Source organism: Octopus bimaculoides, chromosome 8, assembly GCF_046866305.1.
Source record: "Octopus bimaculoides isolate indiv1 chromosome 8, ASM4686630v1, whole genome shotgun sequence".
NCBI classification, from domain to species: domain Eukaryota; kingdom Metazoa; phylum Mollusca; class Cephalopoda; order Octopoda; family Octopodidae; genus Octopus; species Octopus bimaculoides.
This window is the reverse complement of record NC_142935.1, coordinates 87,505,721-87,524,759: the sequence shown is the minus strand read 5'-3', so window position 1 is coordinate 87,524,759 and position 19,039 is coordinate 87,505,721. Positions and strand designations below refer to the sequence as shown.

The 19,039-nt window shown below is 36.3% G+C and overlaps 1 protein-coding gene across 9 annotated transcripts in view; it reads right to left on the bottom strand.

The window, feature by feature from the left end:
* LOC106874006 (focal adhesion kinase 1) overlaps nt 1–19,039 on the bottom strand; it is a 235,425-nt gene that overhangs the window by 197,709 nt on the left and 18,677 nt on the right. For 6 of the 9 annotated variants that reach the window (XM_052970230.2, XM_052970234.2, XM_089356769.1 and 3 more), the window contains exon 1: nt 8,479–9,491. The exons of 2 other annotated variants lie outside the window; for them this stretch is intronic. In XM_052970230.2, the coding sequence (XP_052826190.1) occupies nt 8,479–8,637 (159 nt within the window). In that variant the 5' untranslated portion in view covers nt 8,638–9,491. Of the gene's footprint in view, nt 1–8,478; nt 10,428–19,039 lie in introns of those variants that run through there. One more of the 9 variants, XM_052970231.2, reaches the window with a different exon arrangement.

Sequence of the window (19,039 nt, the reverse complement as noted above, 5' to 3'; positions counted from 1 at the left end):
TCATCTTCAGCCTGTAAATTGGGCTTGTCTGTGTTGCCAATTTTTATTGCACAAATATTTAGCTTGAGCATAAATTATCACTCTTTAGTGTTTAATCCAGCCATAACTAACCAAAATATTCAACCGGGTGTTCAAAGTGGCCAAATCTGTCCTGTCACACCTAGCCTACAATGTCATTCTAAAAATAATCTAAAATCTTGAAGCTTCAAGTCATGATTAATTCAAAACATACATAAACATTACATTTAACAATTTGAAGGCTAAAGGGTCAAATTCACTGACAAAATCTTCCTAAGTTTCAGTGCTCTTTTCTACAATTTTGGTCTGTACTCTCAATTCCCATCTCTTTCATGTGGTATCTGTGGTGTGATTTCTCATGAGAACAAGTGACTCTTCAAGTCTGTCAACACCATATTCCAAGCAAGTTTTTATTTGCAGATGTAGTAGTCCATTCCCTTTTTCTTCAAGTACAAGGTAAGGTTAATGACATGTACTCTGTAGTATTCTTCAAAGTGTTTGGAGAATGCTAGAGATCCTTGATAAATACCGAACTTCAACAAACTGAAAACCCAACATAAATATTAGCATACCAAAATGTTTCCTTCAGGATTTTATAAACTAGAAAATAGTGCATGTTGAAACAGAATTCAAATCAAGAAGGACATTCAAGCTATTGAATCAGGTGATTTTTCAATTCATAAAATTTGTAGGTGAAGCTCTATGCAAGGGCAAATATTCACTACATTCTTTGGTAGGAACACAATTTTCCCCCACTTTCTATTTGCCAATTTAAAAAGAAAAAAAGCAGCCAATAAGTATTTATATCTAATATTGAAATGTATGTTATTGACACAAGTTGATTTAAAAAAAAAAAAAAAACAATAATTCTAACTGGAAATTTATTAATACTGCCTACTTTAGAAAATGAGAATACTTGAGTAAATGGTGTGGCATAAAAATTTACATATTTAAGTACTTTTTTCACACACAGTTGGAAAATTATGGCTAAGAATAAGAGAATGATAACATACAGGAAATAATGTTTACTATCGAAATTCTGTTTAACAGCACAAATGTTGAAAAACATAAAAAAATAAACTCTAATGCACTGAGAAGAAAAGGATATTTCCATGCCATAAAAAAAAAATTTAGTCATAATGTGAGGGACACAAACAATTAAGTTGAAAATATAGACTACTTTATCTTTTGTATTCATTTGATGTAAATATATGCTAATACCCTAGCATATGATTAATAATATGGGCACTTTATATGTAAATGTCTTTAAGCATAAAATGTGCGTATGAAATGAATACTCTATAAAACTGCTTGTTCCTCTGACCCCCAAAAAAATAATCTATATGCATATCATAATCAGTTTCAATGTCTACTTTTCCATACTTTCATGTCAGGTGGAAATTGAGGTAGATTTTTCTATGGTCAAATGCCTTTCCTATTGCCAACCTTCACCTATTTCAAAGCTGGGTAATATTTCCTCATAGCCATTGATTTCATAGAGGTAGATTTTTCTATGGTCAAATGCCTTTCCTATTGCCAACCTTCACCTATTTCAAAGCTGGGTAATATTTCCTCATAGCCATTGATTTCATAGAGGATTGAAAATGAGGGATATTATTTGTACGACTGTGATGCTTGCTCGCCACTATTGTGCATGCAATGAGAAAGAAGCCCCCCGCCAATGTGTGTGCGTGTGTATATAATGGGTTTTTTTCCTTTCCATCTATCAAATCCACTTACAAGGTTTTGGTTGGCCTAGGGCTATAGTAAAGGACACTTGTTCAGTGTCACACAAAGGGACTGAACTTGAAACCATGTGGTTGTAAAGTGAACTTCTTAACCATGTAGCCATGATGGATAGGTGAAGCTTATTCAAAGCAGTCGGCAAAATTCAGGAGAGATCAGTGTGTTTGCACTGGGGTGGGGGTGGGGGAATGGGGCCTGAGAAGAAATATCTCAGCTGTGCTCTACATGCTAAATATACAGACTGCAGATTCGTATGTATATAATACAGTGAATTGAAAAATTTCAATCAACTATTCTAATGGGAGTTACCTCTCTTGCTTTTTGTTTTAGATTTGAAACACTTCTAGTTGGATTTTCTTTCCTTCTAGCCGCAAGGATAATCTCAGTGAATTAACGTTTTGCAAACTCACAACATATCCCATTTGTGACAATCTACCACATGTGCATTAAACATGCAGAAGATTCATCTAGCGTATTTCCCTCAGGTGCCGTCATAATTTAAAACCCATTTTCCATGTTGGCATGGGTTGGATAGGTCAATGGGATCTGAGCAGGAGTGCATTAGGTTCCAATGCCTGCTTTGGCAGAGGTTCTACAGGTGGATAACCTTCATAACACTAACCACTTTATACTAGGTACTTTTTCATGGCACCAGCATTTGTGAGGTCACCAAGTAACTCCCAAGACAAGACTCCTCAACTGAGTGGGAGCTGTAATAGAGAATGATGTGGTTTTATGCCAGGTTTTAAGAGGCTAAAGTATGACAGAAAGGCAGGAATAGATGTCATGCTGCAGAGGAGATACATGGTTCCCTCAACCAGAAAGAGAGAAAAGATGGTGGTAATGTATATTTTTGATATTCATATCCAGCATCTATATAACACACACACACACACACACACACACACACACGCTGATCACTTTTCTATCTTGCTATCTGAAGTGATATGCTTAACTGAAGTGAGCTAACAAGAACAAAACATGTTTGCCTCATTTTCTAGTTAGCTCAAGTATGGTTTAAGTGTTTTGTCATCATTTTCCGAAATTTTGGGTAAAGAGATAGTGTTATTTCAAATGCCTGTTTTCTTTATATTTTAAACACTTCTAGAGGGCAATTTTTAACTGCAAGGATAAACCTGATTAATATATGTGTGAGACTCAACCATGTGTGTGTGTGTGTGTGTGTGTGTGTGTGTACTTGTCTTGAAATTATGCAATGTTAAGAAGAAGTGTCACCATCATACAAGCAGAGTCATTTCTAGTTTTCCATTCAATCATGTTTGGTGATAGGGAATATCAACTTGCTTGGAAAGAAATAAGGGCTAATAATGGCAGGAAAGCACCCAACTGCTGAAAATCTACTGCAACAAATTCTGTTTGACCCCTGGAAACATGGAAAAGTGAACCCAAATGATATTCTTGACCTCACATCTCTGCACATTTGCCAACTACTTTAGCATCTTGGGTAAATTGTTTTCTTATAGAAACACCAACACACACAAAGGTGGACATACACATACATTTATACATACATTCACATGTGTGTATGTGTATGTATATACACACAGAACTCATAAAGCCAGTTACTTTGTTTGCATAGTGTTTAAGTGGCTGAGATCACAACTTTGCCCTTGAATGGGATGCCAGTCCATCACAAGGTCACACATTTACAACTGAGTGGACTAGAGCATCTTGGAAAGTGTTTTGCTCAAGAACACAACACACCATTCAGTCTGGGAATTGAAACCACAACTTTGCAATGAACACAACACCTTAACCACTAAATCCCAAACCTTCTCACACACACACACACACACACACACACATATATATATATGGGCCATTTCACAGTATTTTGTTCACACAAAAATCAAATAATCATAGTTTATGAAAATGGGAAAAAATGATTCTCGGTCTAATGTTGCTTATGCATAAATTACTATAATTTTCATAATTTCTAATTTTGGTTGTTGCAGAGGGGAAAAAAAATATATATATATATTTTGCTAGAGAGAAATAGCAAAAACTTAAATTACTGGGACATGGACTCCTCAAGTGAACAAATATTCAGTAATATTGAAAACCTAAATCTGCTTCAGAGAAACAGCAGCATTACTCGTCCAATAAATGATTTTCCACTCCACAACATTTTAAGGCCTTTAAGTTTTGTTAGATCTTGCACAAATGGCCAATTCAGAACTTGCATTTCAGAACCTCTGTTTTTAGGCCAGAGCTACTCAATAATGTTTTCAAAATGGCCAGATGTCTTTTTGTTCTGTCCAAGGTACATAAGTATTGTTTGGTAGTGGAGGGGAAACCTGGTGCAGAAAAAGTGTGAAGTTCTAATGCAGTTTTGAGCAGATAGGTTGTGTAGATAGAGAATGTCCAAAATGTGGAGTTAGTGAGTCAGTAGATGAAGTGTTTGCTGGTGCTAATGTAGATTCCCTGGTATCTTATTATTGGTGGGTGACTGGTGAAGATAAGAGAGTGAGAAAGCTGTTGCAGGAATGCACAATTGCTGAGGCAAAAGAAGATCTTGTGGAGCAACTACAGCCATTCAGCAGACACATTTACAACATTAAGTGAGTTTGCAGAGCTCAAGTTCCTGAAAAAAAAACCCTGAAAACTGGTGAAGTGATCATTCAAGAAGATTTTTCAGAAAATTTTCAACTGAAGCACCAGAAAGAAGTGATGGCAGCTCACTGGCCCAGCGACATGGTCACTCTCTTCACTATCTTGTCTTACTTCAAGGGTGAAGAAGGTGAACTTGAGCATGCATCACATGTAGTTGTTTCTAATGAAATGAAGCACAAAAAGTGCAGTGTCAACGCTTTCAACACAGCCATTATAAATGAGGCTAAGCAGTTAACCCAGGTCTTCAAAATATACTGCTGGAGTGATGGTGCTGGCTCTCAAATCAAAAACAAGTACACCCTGGCGAAGTAGCTTTATCATGAGCATGACTTTGGTGCAGAAGCTTCATTGGTTATTTTTTGAGACTGCACATGGAAAGGGACCTGTAGATGGTGTTGGTGGCAAAGTCAAGTGTGTGGTTTGGCGATCTATTTTGCAAAATAAAGAGGTTGTGATAAATGCAAAAGAGTGTGACCAAGAAAGTGTGCAAAAAAATTCATACACTTTTTGTTCCACAATCCTCAAGAGAAGTTGGAGCAAAGATGGACTGATTGCAGGGCAATCCCAAATATTCATGCCATCCACTTTGTTGCAAGAACTGATGCTGGTTCAATCATCACTTCCAAGAATTCCCAATTCAAAGTCCAAGCATCACGCACAGAATTTACTTTGTCACCAACACTTGAGCAAACTAGATCAACCCCAACAGCACCAGCAGTTTCTGTAGAGCCAGGTTCTCCCAACAGCATCACGGTGCATGTGGAGCAGTACTATGCTGTCAACTATCTTTGCCAGTTCTACATTGGCAGGGCCTTAGAATGTCTGATTGTATGATTAAGTTCAAGTTTCTTCATAGATCTGTTGTTGCTGGTATCAACACCTTTAACTGGCTCAGAAGGGATGATATTGACACTTGTCATACAAATAATGTGTTCTATGGTCCTATCCAGTTGGTTGGCACTGGACTTTTTGCAGTAGTTGAGCTGGAAAATATCAACAAAGCATTTGCTCTTCTCACAAAAAGTCACAGTAAAAGTATTTGTTGTACCGGAGAACACAGGTGTCTCTTCATTTTCAAACAGAGCTTCGTCCCAAGTGTGTTTTTTAAGAACATTTTTAAATAATCTAGCTTAAAAGACAAAACTTCTACCTCTTTGATTTGCAATTTGATGATGAGTAATTTATGTTAACAGTCAGACTTTGTATACAATTATATATTTATTATATATAATTCATAATTTTTATATTTAATAACTATGCATTTTTTTAGAACAGGTTTGACAAAACTGAAAAGGAGCTAGAGTATGTGACACATGCATTTAGTCAGTATAACTCCTTCGTGTGCACAAAAAGTTTTAAGTTCTTAAATGATTATTTATAATATTTTCATTTTAATTGATGCTCGTCTGTATGTATTTATTTTCTAGATTCCCATTTTAAAGATAAATGTAGATTTGCTCCAAACTTTGTGGAAATTTATGAAAACTTTGCACAGTTGAAACAAATTTGGAAATAAAAGTATATTGTTGATATACTTGCAGAATGAATGTTTAATTTATAAGAAGTTATTGAAGTGGACACATTTTCACCTCTGCAACAGTATACTGTCCTATAAGGTGCCATCCCACTCAGAAAACCTGAAAGAATCGATTTCTTTCTGTTATCTATTTGATAAAAATAAAATATTGCAATTCAGCATTCAATTTGTTTTTATATATTGTCCCAAAATTCAGAGAATTTTAAAAGTGAAAGGGAAGCTTTAGAAAAAAGAAATGTTCTGTTCCCTGCCACAACAGCACATGTTTTGTGTTCTACAGCATCAGAAGATCATCATATAAAAAAAGTCACAGTGGCACAGGTGAATTTGTAAAAACTAGAAGCTTCACTGTCCAAACAGACTCAAATGTCAAAATGTCGAGAAATTATTACGAGAAAAGCACTTCTGATTTTCCCCTCCAAACATACGAAATACTGTAGAATGTACCATATATGCACATACATAGTAAATCAATAGATCTCTCAAAGAAGAGGATTCAGTTGATTGATCAACTCAATTACCATGCAAATGCCTGACCATTTCACAGACATGTATATCCTTAACAGAATCAGTGTAACAATGTGTAACAAGGTTGTTCCGTTAAATTACAGACACAACCCATCTGACAAGCTTCTTGACAGTTTCCATCACCTAGAGAACTCTTGTGAATGACATGTCCAAAATACCATGTAATAGAATTGAACCTAGAACCTCATGACTGAACATCTTAACCTTTTGACCATCGTATGTTCACGAATATTTTTTATATATTAACACATATACACCTCTCTCTAAATATGTGTGCATATATATATATATAATTTAATATCCATTTTCCATGCTGGCATGGGTTAGACAGTTTGACTGGAAAGGGTAAGCTGGAGGGCTGCATCAGGTTCCAGTCTGATTTGGGCACAGTTTATACACACACACACACAACATATACACATATATAAATGCAAATTATATATATCATTTGATATTTGCTTTCCATACTGGTATGACTAGGATGGTTCAATAGGTCAGAGGATCATCTTGCTCCAATGTATCATCTTTTGGCATGGTTTCTTAGAGCTAAATGCCTTTCCTAACACTAACCACTTTAGAGTACAGTACAAAATGGCACCAGCACTAGTGAGGTTGCCTTGCTGTCAGCAAGGCTTCTCAAGCTCTGTAATACACACAAACTCATACATGTGTGTGTAGAGCATGGTGTGTGTGTGTGTGTGTGTGTGTGTGTGTGTGTGTGTGTGTGTGTGTGTGTGTGTGTGTGTGTGTGATTTTATGGGCAAGCACACACGTGGGTGTTATTCGGTCATATATTTGTAAGAGTGAGGAAATAATATCCACAGCTGAATACTACTAAACATGCCATCATACTGATCGTTCGGCACGATACAGTATTTATATCATGATATTCGATATTTGTTATCGATACACAATATTATAATTTATAAACATATCGTTGTTCAGTCTTCAGAAATAAATGAATAAACAAGCAACACTGAGGTGTGGAGAAAATTGACATAAATCTGCTCTCGTTTATTTTGTAGCTCAAGGGGTCACGAGCGACAAAGGAAGTCATCTGCTTTGAATAAATAAATTCTACTAAACGCTTTGAGTACTTGCTCTGATATTTGTATATATGAGGACGACGTTATCCAACTCCCTCATTCGGGAAACTAAACATGGAGAAGGGGGCCGTGGAAATGAAAAGAAACAAATAAACACACAAAAGGTGGGGTTGCCCCAGCATTGCCACAACCTCTCTCTCATATTTATATATATAATGACCAGGAAATTTATATCATCGTGGCATAGCTTAAAACGGTTGAGCCAAAAAAAAAAAAAGGTGGATGGGGAGGACATATTTAAGATAGTTTGCACTTGAAAAATGTCAACCTGAAAACAAAGAGAAAATTAGGAAGCAATGAAAGCTATTTGGCATTGTGTACGTCAATTTGTGGAAGGTAGCGAAGGAAGGAATAGGGAAAAGATGCGAGAGAAATGAATGTCTTCTTCCCGTTTTTACTAACAAAGACATGCACACACACACACACACGCAAACACACACAAACACGTGTGTGAGTCTGTGTGTATGTAACAGTGGGCTACCTTTTTCCGTCTCAAATAGTTGCTTCTATCAAACAAACGTGTGCATGTGTCTATGTATGGTACACAAGAATTATTTGTATGCACGCAAGAAATACATGTATGGATGGATGTGTGCGTGTATGTTTGTGGGTAGGTAGTAAGTATACATACATCTAGACGTCAATTCATGCAACGCCTTTAAAAAGGCCAACCTGCTAAATAAGACATGAAATCTGCAAGTTTTGTTTTGAAGGAAGATGGGGGAAAAAAACATGAGGGGGGATGTTTCTTCTCTTTTCTGTCAGCTCATGTGGCTGGCTGGCTTTTTAGAAGCCAATTACACGCACGCACATAGGCACGCACAAACTGCTGGCGATATAAATAAATAGACAGAGATGCAAATACACATATATGCAAATATATACACTTTCAAATATATATTTATATACCTCAGAGAGAGTCCGGGATATCCGTTTAGCTTGGGTTATCTTCACATTGGCCATGATTTGGCTACAACAGCAGAGTTTTGTAATCCAAGTCTGACGGCCGTTTTTCTCGATGAAGTCAGCTTCCACACTGAAGCCATGTCCCGGTTCAGGGAGGGACATAGCTAACCCAATGTAGTGAGTAGCGGCAGCGGTGCCTTTGTCTCGCACTCACATCAGGATAGTCGCTTTTTTTACCTTGCCAACTCCTCGCAAAGCTGTACTGACGCCGCCACCGTCAACACCAACACTTTCGCCTCAATCATATACACCCCTCCTCTCGCTTCTATGATGTAGCTTGCGTGTGTGTGCGCGCGCGAGATTCTGCATGCGTGTGTGCGTGTTTGTGCATGAATGTGCGCGCATCTGTGCATCAGTGTGCGCGCGTCTATGTATATATGTGCGCACGTCTACGTGTATATGTGCATCCGCAAGCGTACATATGTGGATATGCGTGCATGTGTGTGCTCATGCATATGCGTATGTACGTAGGTATGTGTTTATGCACGAGCGTATGGTGTACGCAGTGTGAATATTTGTTCAAATTATAATGGTTAGTGTGACAAACTAGGTTTATTTTCTGTAAATGAGTAAGTACCAAAACAAAACGAGGGTATGTATACAAATGATGTCAGCAACGCTTGTTAATGGTGATGATGTCTTTGAAAAATAAACGTTTTATGTACACCATGTGTCAATACGACTGCTAAAAGTCAGAGACGGTAAGTAGTAGAGGGTAGTAGTAGCTGTCGTAATAAAATATATAATAATGCCAGTGATAGTAGTGTTAGTGTCTTAAATATCTACCAGCCAATATGAATGAATGACAGAAGTAGCTAGGAATGAATGGGAGAAAGAACGAACACAAATGGAAAAAAAAGTCAAGACAAGCAACATTAAAACGATAAAGAAGCAAGCTCTCAGTGACTTAGCAGTGGTATAATAAATAGTTAGTAGTAGAAGGAAGAAATAAGAGGGTGGATGAACGGTGGGGATGATGATAGCAGCAAACAATAGTGAAAAAAAGTGCTACATAATCGTTCCGTCTGCTAAAAATAGCAGCCAAATCTAACTTAAAAATCACTCCCAACTGTCTTAGGAAAAATAAAGGAGGCATTGGATAATGCAGTCTTGAGTGTGCAATGCTTAGGGAACAAGAGGCGGGAGAGTCACGGCTGGAATGCCTTTCACTATATGTCTGCTTGATCAGAGTTGACTTGTGGTTAAAACGTCAATAGCAGCGGTAATGTATGTCATTGGTTCAATAATGAAGTGACTATTTGGGCCCCGAACATGCTAGAAATAGCAGCTAGCTAATCTTCCTGAAATCACTCATGAGTGTCATAACAGAGGAAGGACATGTAAATGCAGGACTGCAGTAGCCAACGCCTGATAAAGATGGAATGGTCACGATTGGAACGTTTTTAGTCAAAGGTTTTCTGGATCAGAATTGAGCTGAATAACTAAACGTGCATACTCTTACAAAAACACATATACCACACACTCCCACACAAACTATGTTATTGATTATACACTAGACATGGCACTATATAAAGTATAGGAGCCAAAGATGGAACATCGTGGTCGGTAACTCGACCTGATTGCAATAGTAGCCGAATATTCCTCAAATCACATTCTACTATTCCATTTTTTAAAAAAAAAAGGTGGAGAAAAAGACAGTTAATTTAACGCCTATTGTATAATACTGCGAATGGTCACGGCTGGAATGTCTTTGATAAAATAGGTTTGCTATCAAAGAACAAGGTTGACCTGAAGCGGAACAACCACAACAGTAGCAGCAGCGTCAACACAGTTTAAGATATTGTGAAAGTAAAGTTTCCCCATTCCAGCATGGCTAATTACTGTTGCAGCAAGGAAGACCATTCTTATGTACAAACGGAGTTTCTTGAAGACCACCCACTCTTACAATATTAGCTCTCTCTTTTTCTCTCTCTCTCTCTCTTTCTCTCTCCAAGCAGGTAGACAGATACGAGGATAAAGCGAATAAAGAAGGGAAGTTGACATACGCATACGAAAGATTACTCAATAGAATGTAATAGAGTTTATTTATTTGTATTAGGGTGGAATTCCGATTCACTACATCGCAACTCGGAGTTTCACGCTCCTTGCAACCATTCAGAAGAAAAAAATTTAAAAATTAAAGGACTCATTGCCTGAATGAGCATTGCGAGAAATTAAGGAGCTAGGCAGTGAATCAAAAGCCTTTATCCTAAAATAAACACTCATATATATATATATATATATATATATATATATATATATATATATATATATATATATATATATATATATATATATATATATATATATATATATATATATATATATATATATATATATATATATATATATTTATTATTTATATATATATATATTTATATATATACACATATATACATATATGTATGAATGTATGTAGGCACACACGCGCATATACATACATACGTGCGCACAGACGCACACACGTGCACTTGGAAGGAAAAAAATAAGGAAAATACATAAAGATAATGCTTGAAGGATTTTAATAGCAGTAGGTATACGTAGGAGTAGAGTCATGCGTGGTACCCACTACATGGCAAGTAGCACGACTAGAGTCGTGAAGTAGAACAGGAAAATAATTAATAAATTATGAAAATATCCGCCTCTCATCTGTTTCTCTACAGCTATATACCAAACTATCTCCCCTCTATCTTTCTCTTACACACACACAGAGATAGACATTCAATGAGAAGTCCTGGCTATTTGTTGCCTACGTATCTCTTAGCTATCTGGGAGAGACTGTGAAAGCCGAGTAGAAAACGGAATGGAATGGTCTATGAAGTAGAGCCCTTCTTCATACCTATTTTAACTGTCTGTCGGGTTTTATATTTCGGTGAAAGGAAGAGATGTTACCTGAACAGAAAGGATGTTAATTTTCCATGCACTTTTACTGACAGTTTACTGGGAAGGGGACTCTGACATTCAATATTAAGTTAGTGCTTGCAATATTTAATGCAAGAAGCATTAAAATGCTAATTAGAAATAATTATGGGGAAGAGAAAAAAATATTAGACCATAACTAACATATTTGTATGTGTGTGTGTGTGCGCACACACTATAGAGCAGAGTCAAAGACATCTATAGATGTCTAAGTATAGATATGTACAGGTATTATTTTATTTTACAAATATCTTAGTATTTTCCTACTTTATCACCGAATAGAAAGTTCTCATGATTTTGCTGCACTTTTACTAATACGTTAGAGAAGGATTGTAGTTGGAGAGGATAGCAGTCGAAACAGAAGAGAGATACATTCTAAATAACCAGGTAGTTACCATCTTAAACCAAATTTCTGGTGAAAACAAATTTGAGAAATTACAAATGATACAATATGAAGACTAAGCTTCGCAGGAGTCAAAGTGATGACAGAGTTGGGGGTTGGTTGTTTTGAAGATCTCTCTCTCTCTCTAACCTCAGCTCACTCAGAAGAAACAAAGGTAAAATGTCGAAGGACTAGGATTACAATTTTAGGAAAGTGGGTTATACATCATTAGATGTACACCTGACTTTCCTATATTAAATTAGAAGTGAACGGAACGCAGAACTCCAAACTGATCAACAACAACAATATTTATTTATGGTGGAAAATATACAGCTTCCAATTGTCCGGTTTCTGAGTAGCCTGAATGTAGATGTACTGTCCCTAGAGATGAATCGTTGGAGAGACAACTTGCTTTTTCCACACTCAATGAGAGCTTGTTTTAGACAGTCTTGCTTGTTCGCTGTCTGGCGTGGTAAGAGACAGAATAGAAGCGGGAACGCTTGGATGTCGAAATCCACGCATGCATGGTTAAAGATGGAGTAATGGCGACCTATGCCTTTTTGGCGCCATATGACGTCACTACACAATCATTGGTGGTCAACTTCTGTTGTCCAGTTTAACGCCACCACCTGGTCCATGGGTGTCTTAAGAGGAAGATACCAGTCTGTCACAAGCATTCAAGCCAAGTCTCAGATTTGAGGACACATCATTCCAACTAGTCTCCAAAAAAAAAAAAAAAAAAAAAATGTATTTTTCTTCTTTATGACATTTAAGGAAATATTGCACCAGTAACTTTTATGCAAGACCTCCAAGACTGAGAGGCAGGAGTAAATGAGTTCCTCTGGCCAAATACCTGGTTCAAATGCTGACAGTATGATGGACTTGCTAAAAGTAGCCAAAAGCCCAGTGGTGGGCATTAAACCATGTAAGGGATGAAGTCTACCTCTGAAGAACATATACAGTCCATCTGGCAGGTTTTCGTCAATTTAATTACATTCATAAATATTTGGATGGCTTGAGGTTATGGTTTAAAAAAGACAAAAAACTTGCTCAAGGTATAACACAAGAAGAACCAAAGCTGGAAAAATTACTGCAAAGCTAACTTCTTAGACATATGGCAAATGATGATGTCAACAACAAGGTCATAGTAAAAATTACACACAGAAGGATGAGTAAAAGTTAATGGCTGCTCACATATAAAAACCATTAATTCATTTATTGATACACAAAAGCATCATTGATTTAATAGTAATTAACATAACTTACGATATAAATTGACAGATAAGAAAGATATCTGCTCATTTTCATATTACCGATGATATATATGTATATTTATATACTGCTGGTTTTTTATGAAACTTTTAAAAAGGAAGCCTAGCTCTGATTCCATATGTTTAAGGCATTATACGAGAAACAATAAATCTATCCATGACTATGGTGGCAGTCATTCAATTTTGACATCAATCCAATGAGAGGGACACTACATGATCACTTGATTTGCTAGAAGCAGCAACCAAGTCTTCTTCAAATTGCACCCTACCATCTAAAAGAATTTAAAAAATATTGGATAACATATGCCTAAAGACATTTCAACTGGATAGCCAATGGAAGATTCCTCTACATGTAATGGTTCAAATTACAAGTAAATGTTAAATTCCCCTCAAATCACATCACATCTTAAAATAGTGAAGACATAAGTTGTTAGCTTTACTAGATACTATTATACTTTGAGAGGGCAATGCAGCCACTTTTATTAATTAGGTAATTGATAAATTAACTAGGTTGTCAAAAATTCTTTTGTCACAGCCTGTGATCTGAATGATGATAATGTGTCTCCCATGTACTTCTGTGCTTGCATTTCAAACTGATTAGTATCCAAGATATGAACACAGTAAAGAGCATTAGCATGGCGGCTGTGCAGTTGGAGTATATCACCATCCATTAGGACACAGGTTGTGACTTAAGACTCTTAAGCCAATTATCTAATTAGTTGATAAAACTGAACTGAAACCCAATCAGTGCATGGATTTTAATTAGTAGCCTGGCTGTTTCAAGGCACATCAATATCTGCTTCAACATATGATTATGCATAAAGAATCTTGCAAAAGAAATATAAGAACAATGAAGTTTTGGATAGATTTTCTGAAAACAAAATCAAATGGTCATGGATAGAATGCAGGATCAGGTCTACCCAATGAAAGTTGATTTGAGGTATCCACAAGAAGGTTGACAGTCATTAATTACTGACAGCCAGAAAATTTAAATGAAGCCAATGTAAAATATAGTGAGCAGCACAACTACACAAAGAAAGGAACTTCTAATCTTTAAGTTGATGATAACCCAATAATATTATCTACATCAACATTCATAATTTATTAGATGACATGACTAATGAAAGAGAAAGTACAATCACATAACCTGTTAGGAGTAACCAAATCTCCTTCAATAGACAAAGGTACAATTGTGTGGTTAAGAAGTTTCCTTTCCATCCACATGATTTCAACTTCAGTCCCACCAATCTTAGGCAAGTGTCTTCTACAATAGCCCTGGTCCAACCAAAGCCTTGTGAATGGAATTGTTAGATGGACATTGAAAGAAATTGGTAATATGTGTATAAATGTGGATGGGTGAATACACATTATGCATGTGTGTCTGCATTTACTTGTTTTATCAATGTATTTTACACAAAAGCAGGAGATAAACAAGTAAGTCACTTTTCTGTATAGTCTCCTTCCTGTTCGATGCACTTGGTCCAGTGGTCCACAAGCTTGTGTATTCCCTCCAAGAAGGGTTTTTTGGTTGGTCATGCAACCATTTATGCACCACTTCCGTCACATCATCTGTAGGAAATTGACAACCTTGTAAACCATCTTTGAGCGGTCCAAAGATATGATAGTCGGAAGAGGCGAGATCTGGGCTGTAGGCAGGGTGTTCCAGTAACTCAGAACCCAACTGGTTAATGGTTTCAACAGTCTGGGTGACCGTGTGTAAGTGTGTATTGTCATGCAACAACAAAACTTTCTTCAGCAATAGGCTTCAGTGCTTGGTGCGAATTGCTGGCCAGCAAAGCACTGTATCTTGTACTGTTGATTGTACACCTCTTTTCCAGAAAAATCAGATCACTGCTCTTTGTTCTTCCTTGGTGCACTTTACTAGTGGAGTGGCCATGCTTACACTATAAAGCCAGAAAGGAAAATGGCATGATCAGGCTCAAAGTTCGATCACATAACTACAATAGTACCAACCATAAACACGAATGCACAGAAGGCAGTGTGACAATAATAAAGATATGCTAGGGCAAAAGTATAGATAATTTTTGACTTCCCCTGTAGATGTCAATATTACCATCATGTAGGCCATGTCATTCATTTGTAATCTTCCCTAAAAACATGTCTGACCATTGTGTTGTTTATGTTTGAAGGACTAGGAGATACATTACCTTGCTTGGAAACAGGAACAGTAAAGTCTGGTGAAAAGTCTGACCCATACAAGCAAGGAAAAGTGGACATTGAAATAATGTTGCTGATGATGGTGGACCAATTCTGGAATTGGTTAATAAAAGAAAGATGGGTCTTCAAAATTCTGAGACACTCGAACACATGAAACTGGGTTAGAAAGGGGCACTAGCCATAACCCTTCTAAACTATCAGACAAGATTTCTACAGATAAAGGGACACTAACCTCAGCCCTTCTAAACTGACTGAAGGTCAAATACAGCTGTAATATTAGTTTCAAATTTTGGCACAAGGACAGTAATTTCAGGGGAGGGGACAAGTCAATTACATCAACCTCAGTACTTATTTTATTGACCCCAAAAGAGTGAAAAGCAAAGTCAACTCTAACAGTATTTGAATTCAGAATGTTAAGTTGAAAGAAATGCTGCTAGGCATTTTTTTCAGGTACAGTAATGATTCTGCAGGATTGTCACCTTAAAGATAGCTGTAATATTCCCAAACTGTACCTACTGTTAGGTAGACTGCAGCCATATAGTATTAAGTCTTCAGCCTCATATACACAATACAATACATTGGGGAGGTGGTGGTATTCAATGGTTATTCGTCTATGGAGCAGGATAGTTTTCTTTTTTATATGATTATAAATACTGACTACTCAACTATTTCAATGCTCTTTATTGGATTATATGGCACAGTATGTTTCTCTGCTTTGAAAGACCTGGGAACTTATGTTTAGTTATGGTTTTATAGTGTTTAGAGAGAGACAAATTTTTCCTGGGATAGTATATCGGTTTATCTCTTTGGCAATATTTCCAGATGATCTGATATGATTTCCATATTAATTACATGTGAACAGGGGTATGCAGAATTAAGTATAGTGCTTCCAAGTAATATGAAGAATATGAAATTGAATTTGAATGCAAGATCTCTATGCTCGACGTCTAATGATATTGTCATCAAAAAGTTTTGAAGAACTCCTTCAAGTCAGGAGTACTTAAATACTGTTTCACATCCTCTTAAAAATGATTTCAACTCAAGATGTACAGACCTAATGGTCTTCTACCTTAGCCTCAAGAACACATATTAAATTACTGAAGTTATGAAACTCAAAGTATAGTGTTGAAAATAACAGTTTCATTTTGTCGGTGAAAGGTCATCTAACAAATATTTTTTCAGGTGGATTTTTATTTTGGCAGAACAAAACTGTTTTGTGCATGTGCATGCCAGATGGACACACTTCCAGTAGCTAATGACTCAATTGCAAAGTATGAATGAAGCAAATTTCCCAACTTGAAGCTAGGAAGGAGCATGACTGGAAACTGCAGGTTAAACTAGACAAGTTTATTACGGTTGGATTGGAGTGGAACTGACTTGAAAATGTAAATGATAATAATTCTTTCTAGGAAAAGCACAAGACCTGAAATTTGTGGGGAGGAGGATAGTCGATTACACTGACCCCAATACTCAACAAATACTTATTTCATTGACCCTGAAAGGTTGAAAGGCAAAGTCAACCTCAGAACATGAAACTGGAAAAAATGTCAAGTATTTTTGTTTGGTCTGCCAGCTTATCATTAATAATAATAATAAAGGTTCAAATTTTGACAAAAAACCAGCAATTTTATAGGAAAAGGAGGAGTCAATTACATCAAGCCCAGTATTTGGATGTTACTTTTTTTTATTGTCCCCCACCACCCAAAAATAAGTTAACCAAGGTAGAATTTGAACTCAAACACAAAATGTCATGTCTACTTTCCTATGCTTCCATAGGTGAGAGAACTTGGTGAGGCAGACTAGAAGTCTACTGGATCCAAGTTGACCGACATCAGTAATAACTAGATATGGTATATAACAGTAGTTCTCAACCTTGGGTCAGTAGACCCTTGGGGATCCATGTACAGCTGAAAGACCTTCCAAAAGATGAATTCATAGGAAAATTCATTTAAATAAAAGGGGTCCTAGTTTAAAAAGGTTGAAAAACACTGCTATTTATCACACCCCAGACATACTAAAAAAACAAGTTGATGAGGTAACTTGACCTGCTAAAAAATAACATCCAAAACACTCAAATCACACACTTGTTTTCAAAAACGGAGATGGAGCACTTTGGAACATGTAGCCCTAGATATACTTAAACAATGGAATTATCATAGCTGGAATGCTTTTGATCTTAAGATTGTTTGATCAGAACTGACCTGGAGATAAACAAACAAGCCAACAAGGGAGTGAGGAACCCTTTTTTGTACCCCAGGGAATCACATACTGTGAAAAAAACAATAATTTTTTTTTAATTTTACAAGTTCATAGACATGTAACACTAAATTACTGTTTAGGTTCTGAAAGTTCATTCCCTTAAAGCGACATTTCCATTGAAATATGCTGCCTTTATTTCAATCAATTTTGAAAATAAGGAATAAGCTAGTAAAATAAATTTGTCATTATTAAGCTGGAGTTTGTAACTTGACATGAAATTTTAACAGGAAGTTTTAGATCAATTTAACCTTTTAACATTCAGTTTATTCTGTCTAAAGTAATGCTTATTTATTCACATTGTTTTGAATTAATCACGCATTATCTCATAGTATCAAGATCTTGATATGATTGTATATTTTTAGAATGACACTGTAAGATATGTGTGAGAGACCAGATCTGGACAGTTTGAACATAAAATGTTTGATCCAAACATGGTGACTTTAAAAGCTAAAGGGTTAAAATAGAAAGATTTGCATCTCAAAACCAGGGGTGGTCTCAGGCAAGTTGGTATCAAAAGGGTTACAAGGTATTCCTGTATGGGTTATTAAGGGACTTCTCTACTTCTATTCTATATGATCACTGATTGCCAGAAATAACCAAACCTCCCTCAAATTACTCTGAAACATCTTAAGAGTAAGAATAATGTGGTTTTAGATTTACTATGTCTCAATAAAAGACATGATGGTCATGGCTAGAAGATATTTGATCACAGGACTGCAGGACAAGTGTTGACATAGAGGTATTGCTTTAAAAAAAAAAAAGCAGTGTAAAGGGACAGCTAAATACTGCAATGCATTTTATTTGGAGTCCTAATTCCTATGTAACAATAACATAGCAAACATGAACAAAAATTTAGGACAAGGGAGACTGCTGATTAAATTGACCCCAGAACTTGGTACTTTATTTTAATGATCCCAGATGGATGATAAAAGTTATAATCGATCTCAGTAAGAATTGAACTTAGAATCTAAAGAACCAGAACAAATCTCAATTAAATAGACATATGATTGAACAAATCTCAAATAGACATAATTGAAGATATTCCAACCATGACCATCCTGTCTCCTTTTCAGGAGTATCTCTGACTAGAGTATCTAATGTGTCCACTTTTTTCAGATGGTAGGATGTGACTTAAAGCAATCTGTCTGCTATATTTACTAGGTTGAGGGATCATTTAGTGGTCCCCTTAGGTGTTGGAGTAGGTAGTGACAAGAAGTAGCTTTCTTCCACAAATTATAAGGATAAACAAATTACAAGGGATTAAAAGACAGCAGCTCAGATAATGAAGATAACAATAGATAATCTTTGTGAAAGTAAAGGATAGAGTTAAAATAAATTGAAAAGGAAAAGTCAGCTGTTATACAGAACATGTTAATGTTCTAACCATATAGATATATATATATAAGGATAAGCTGCTTCATGTGCAGTCTTAAGTGTGGCTAATAAACAGACTTAATACAGGGGACAATTGGTGTTGTAACAACTTAGCCCCAGG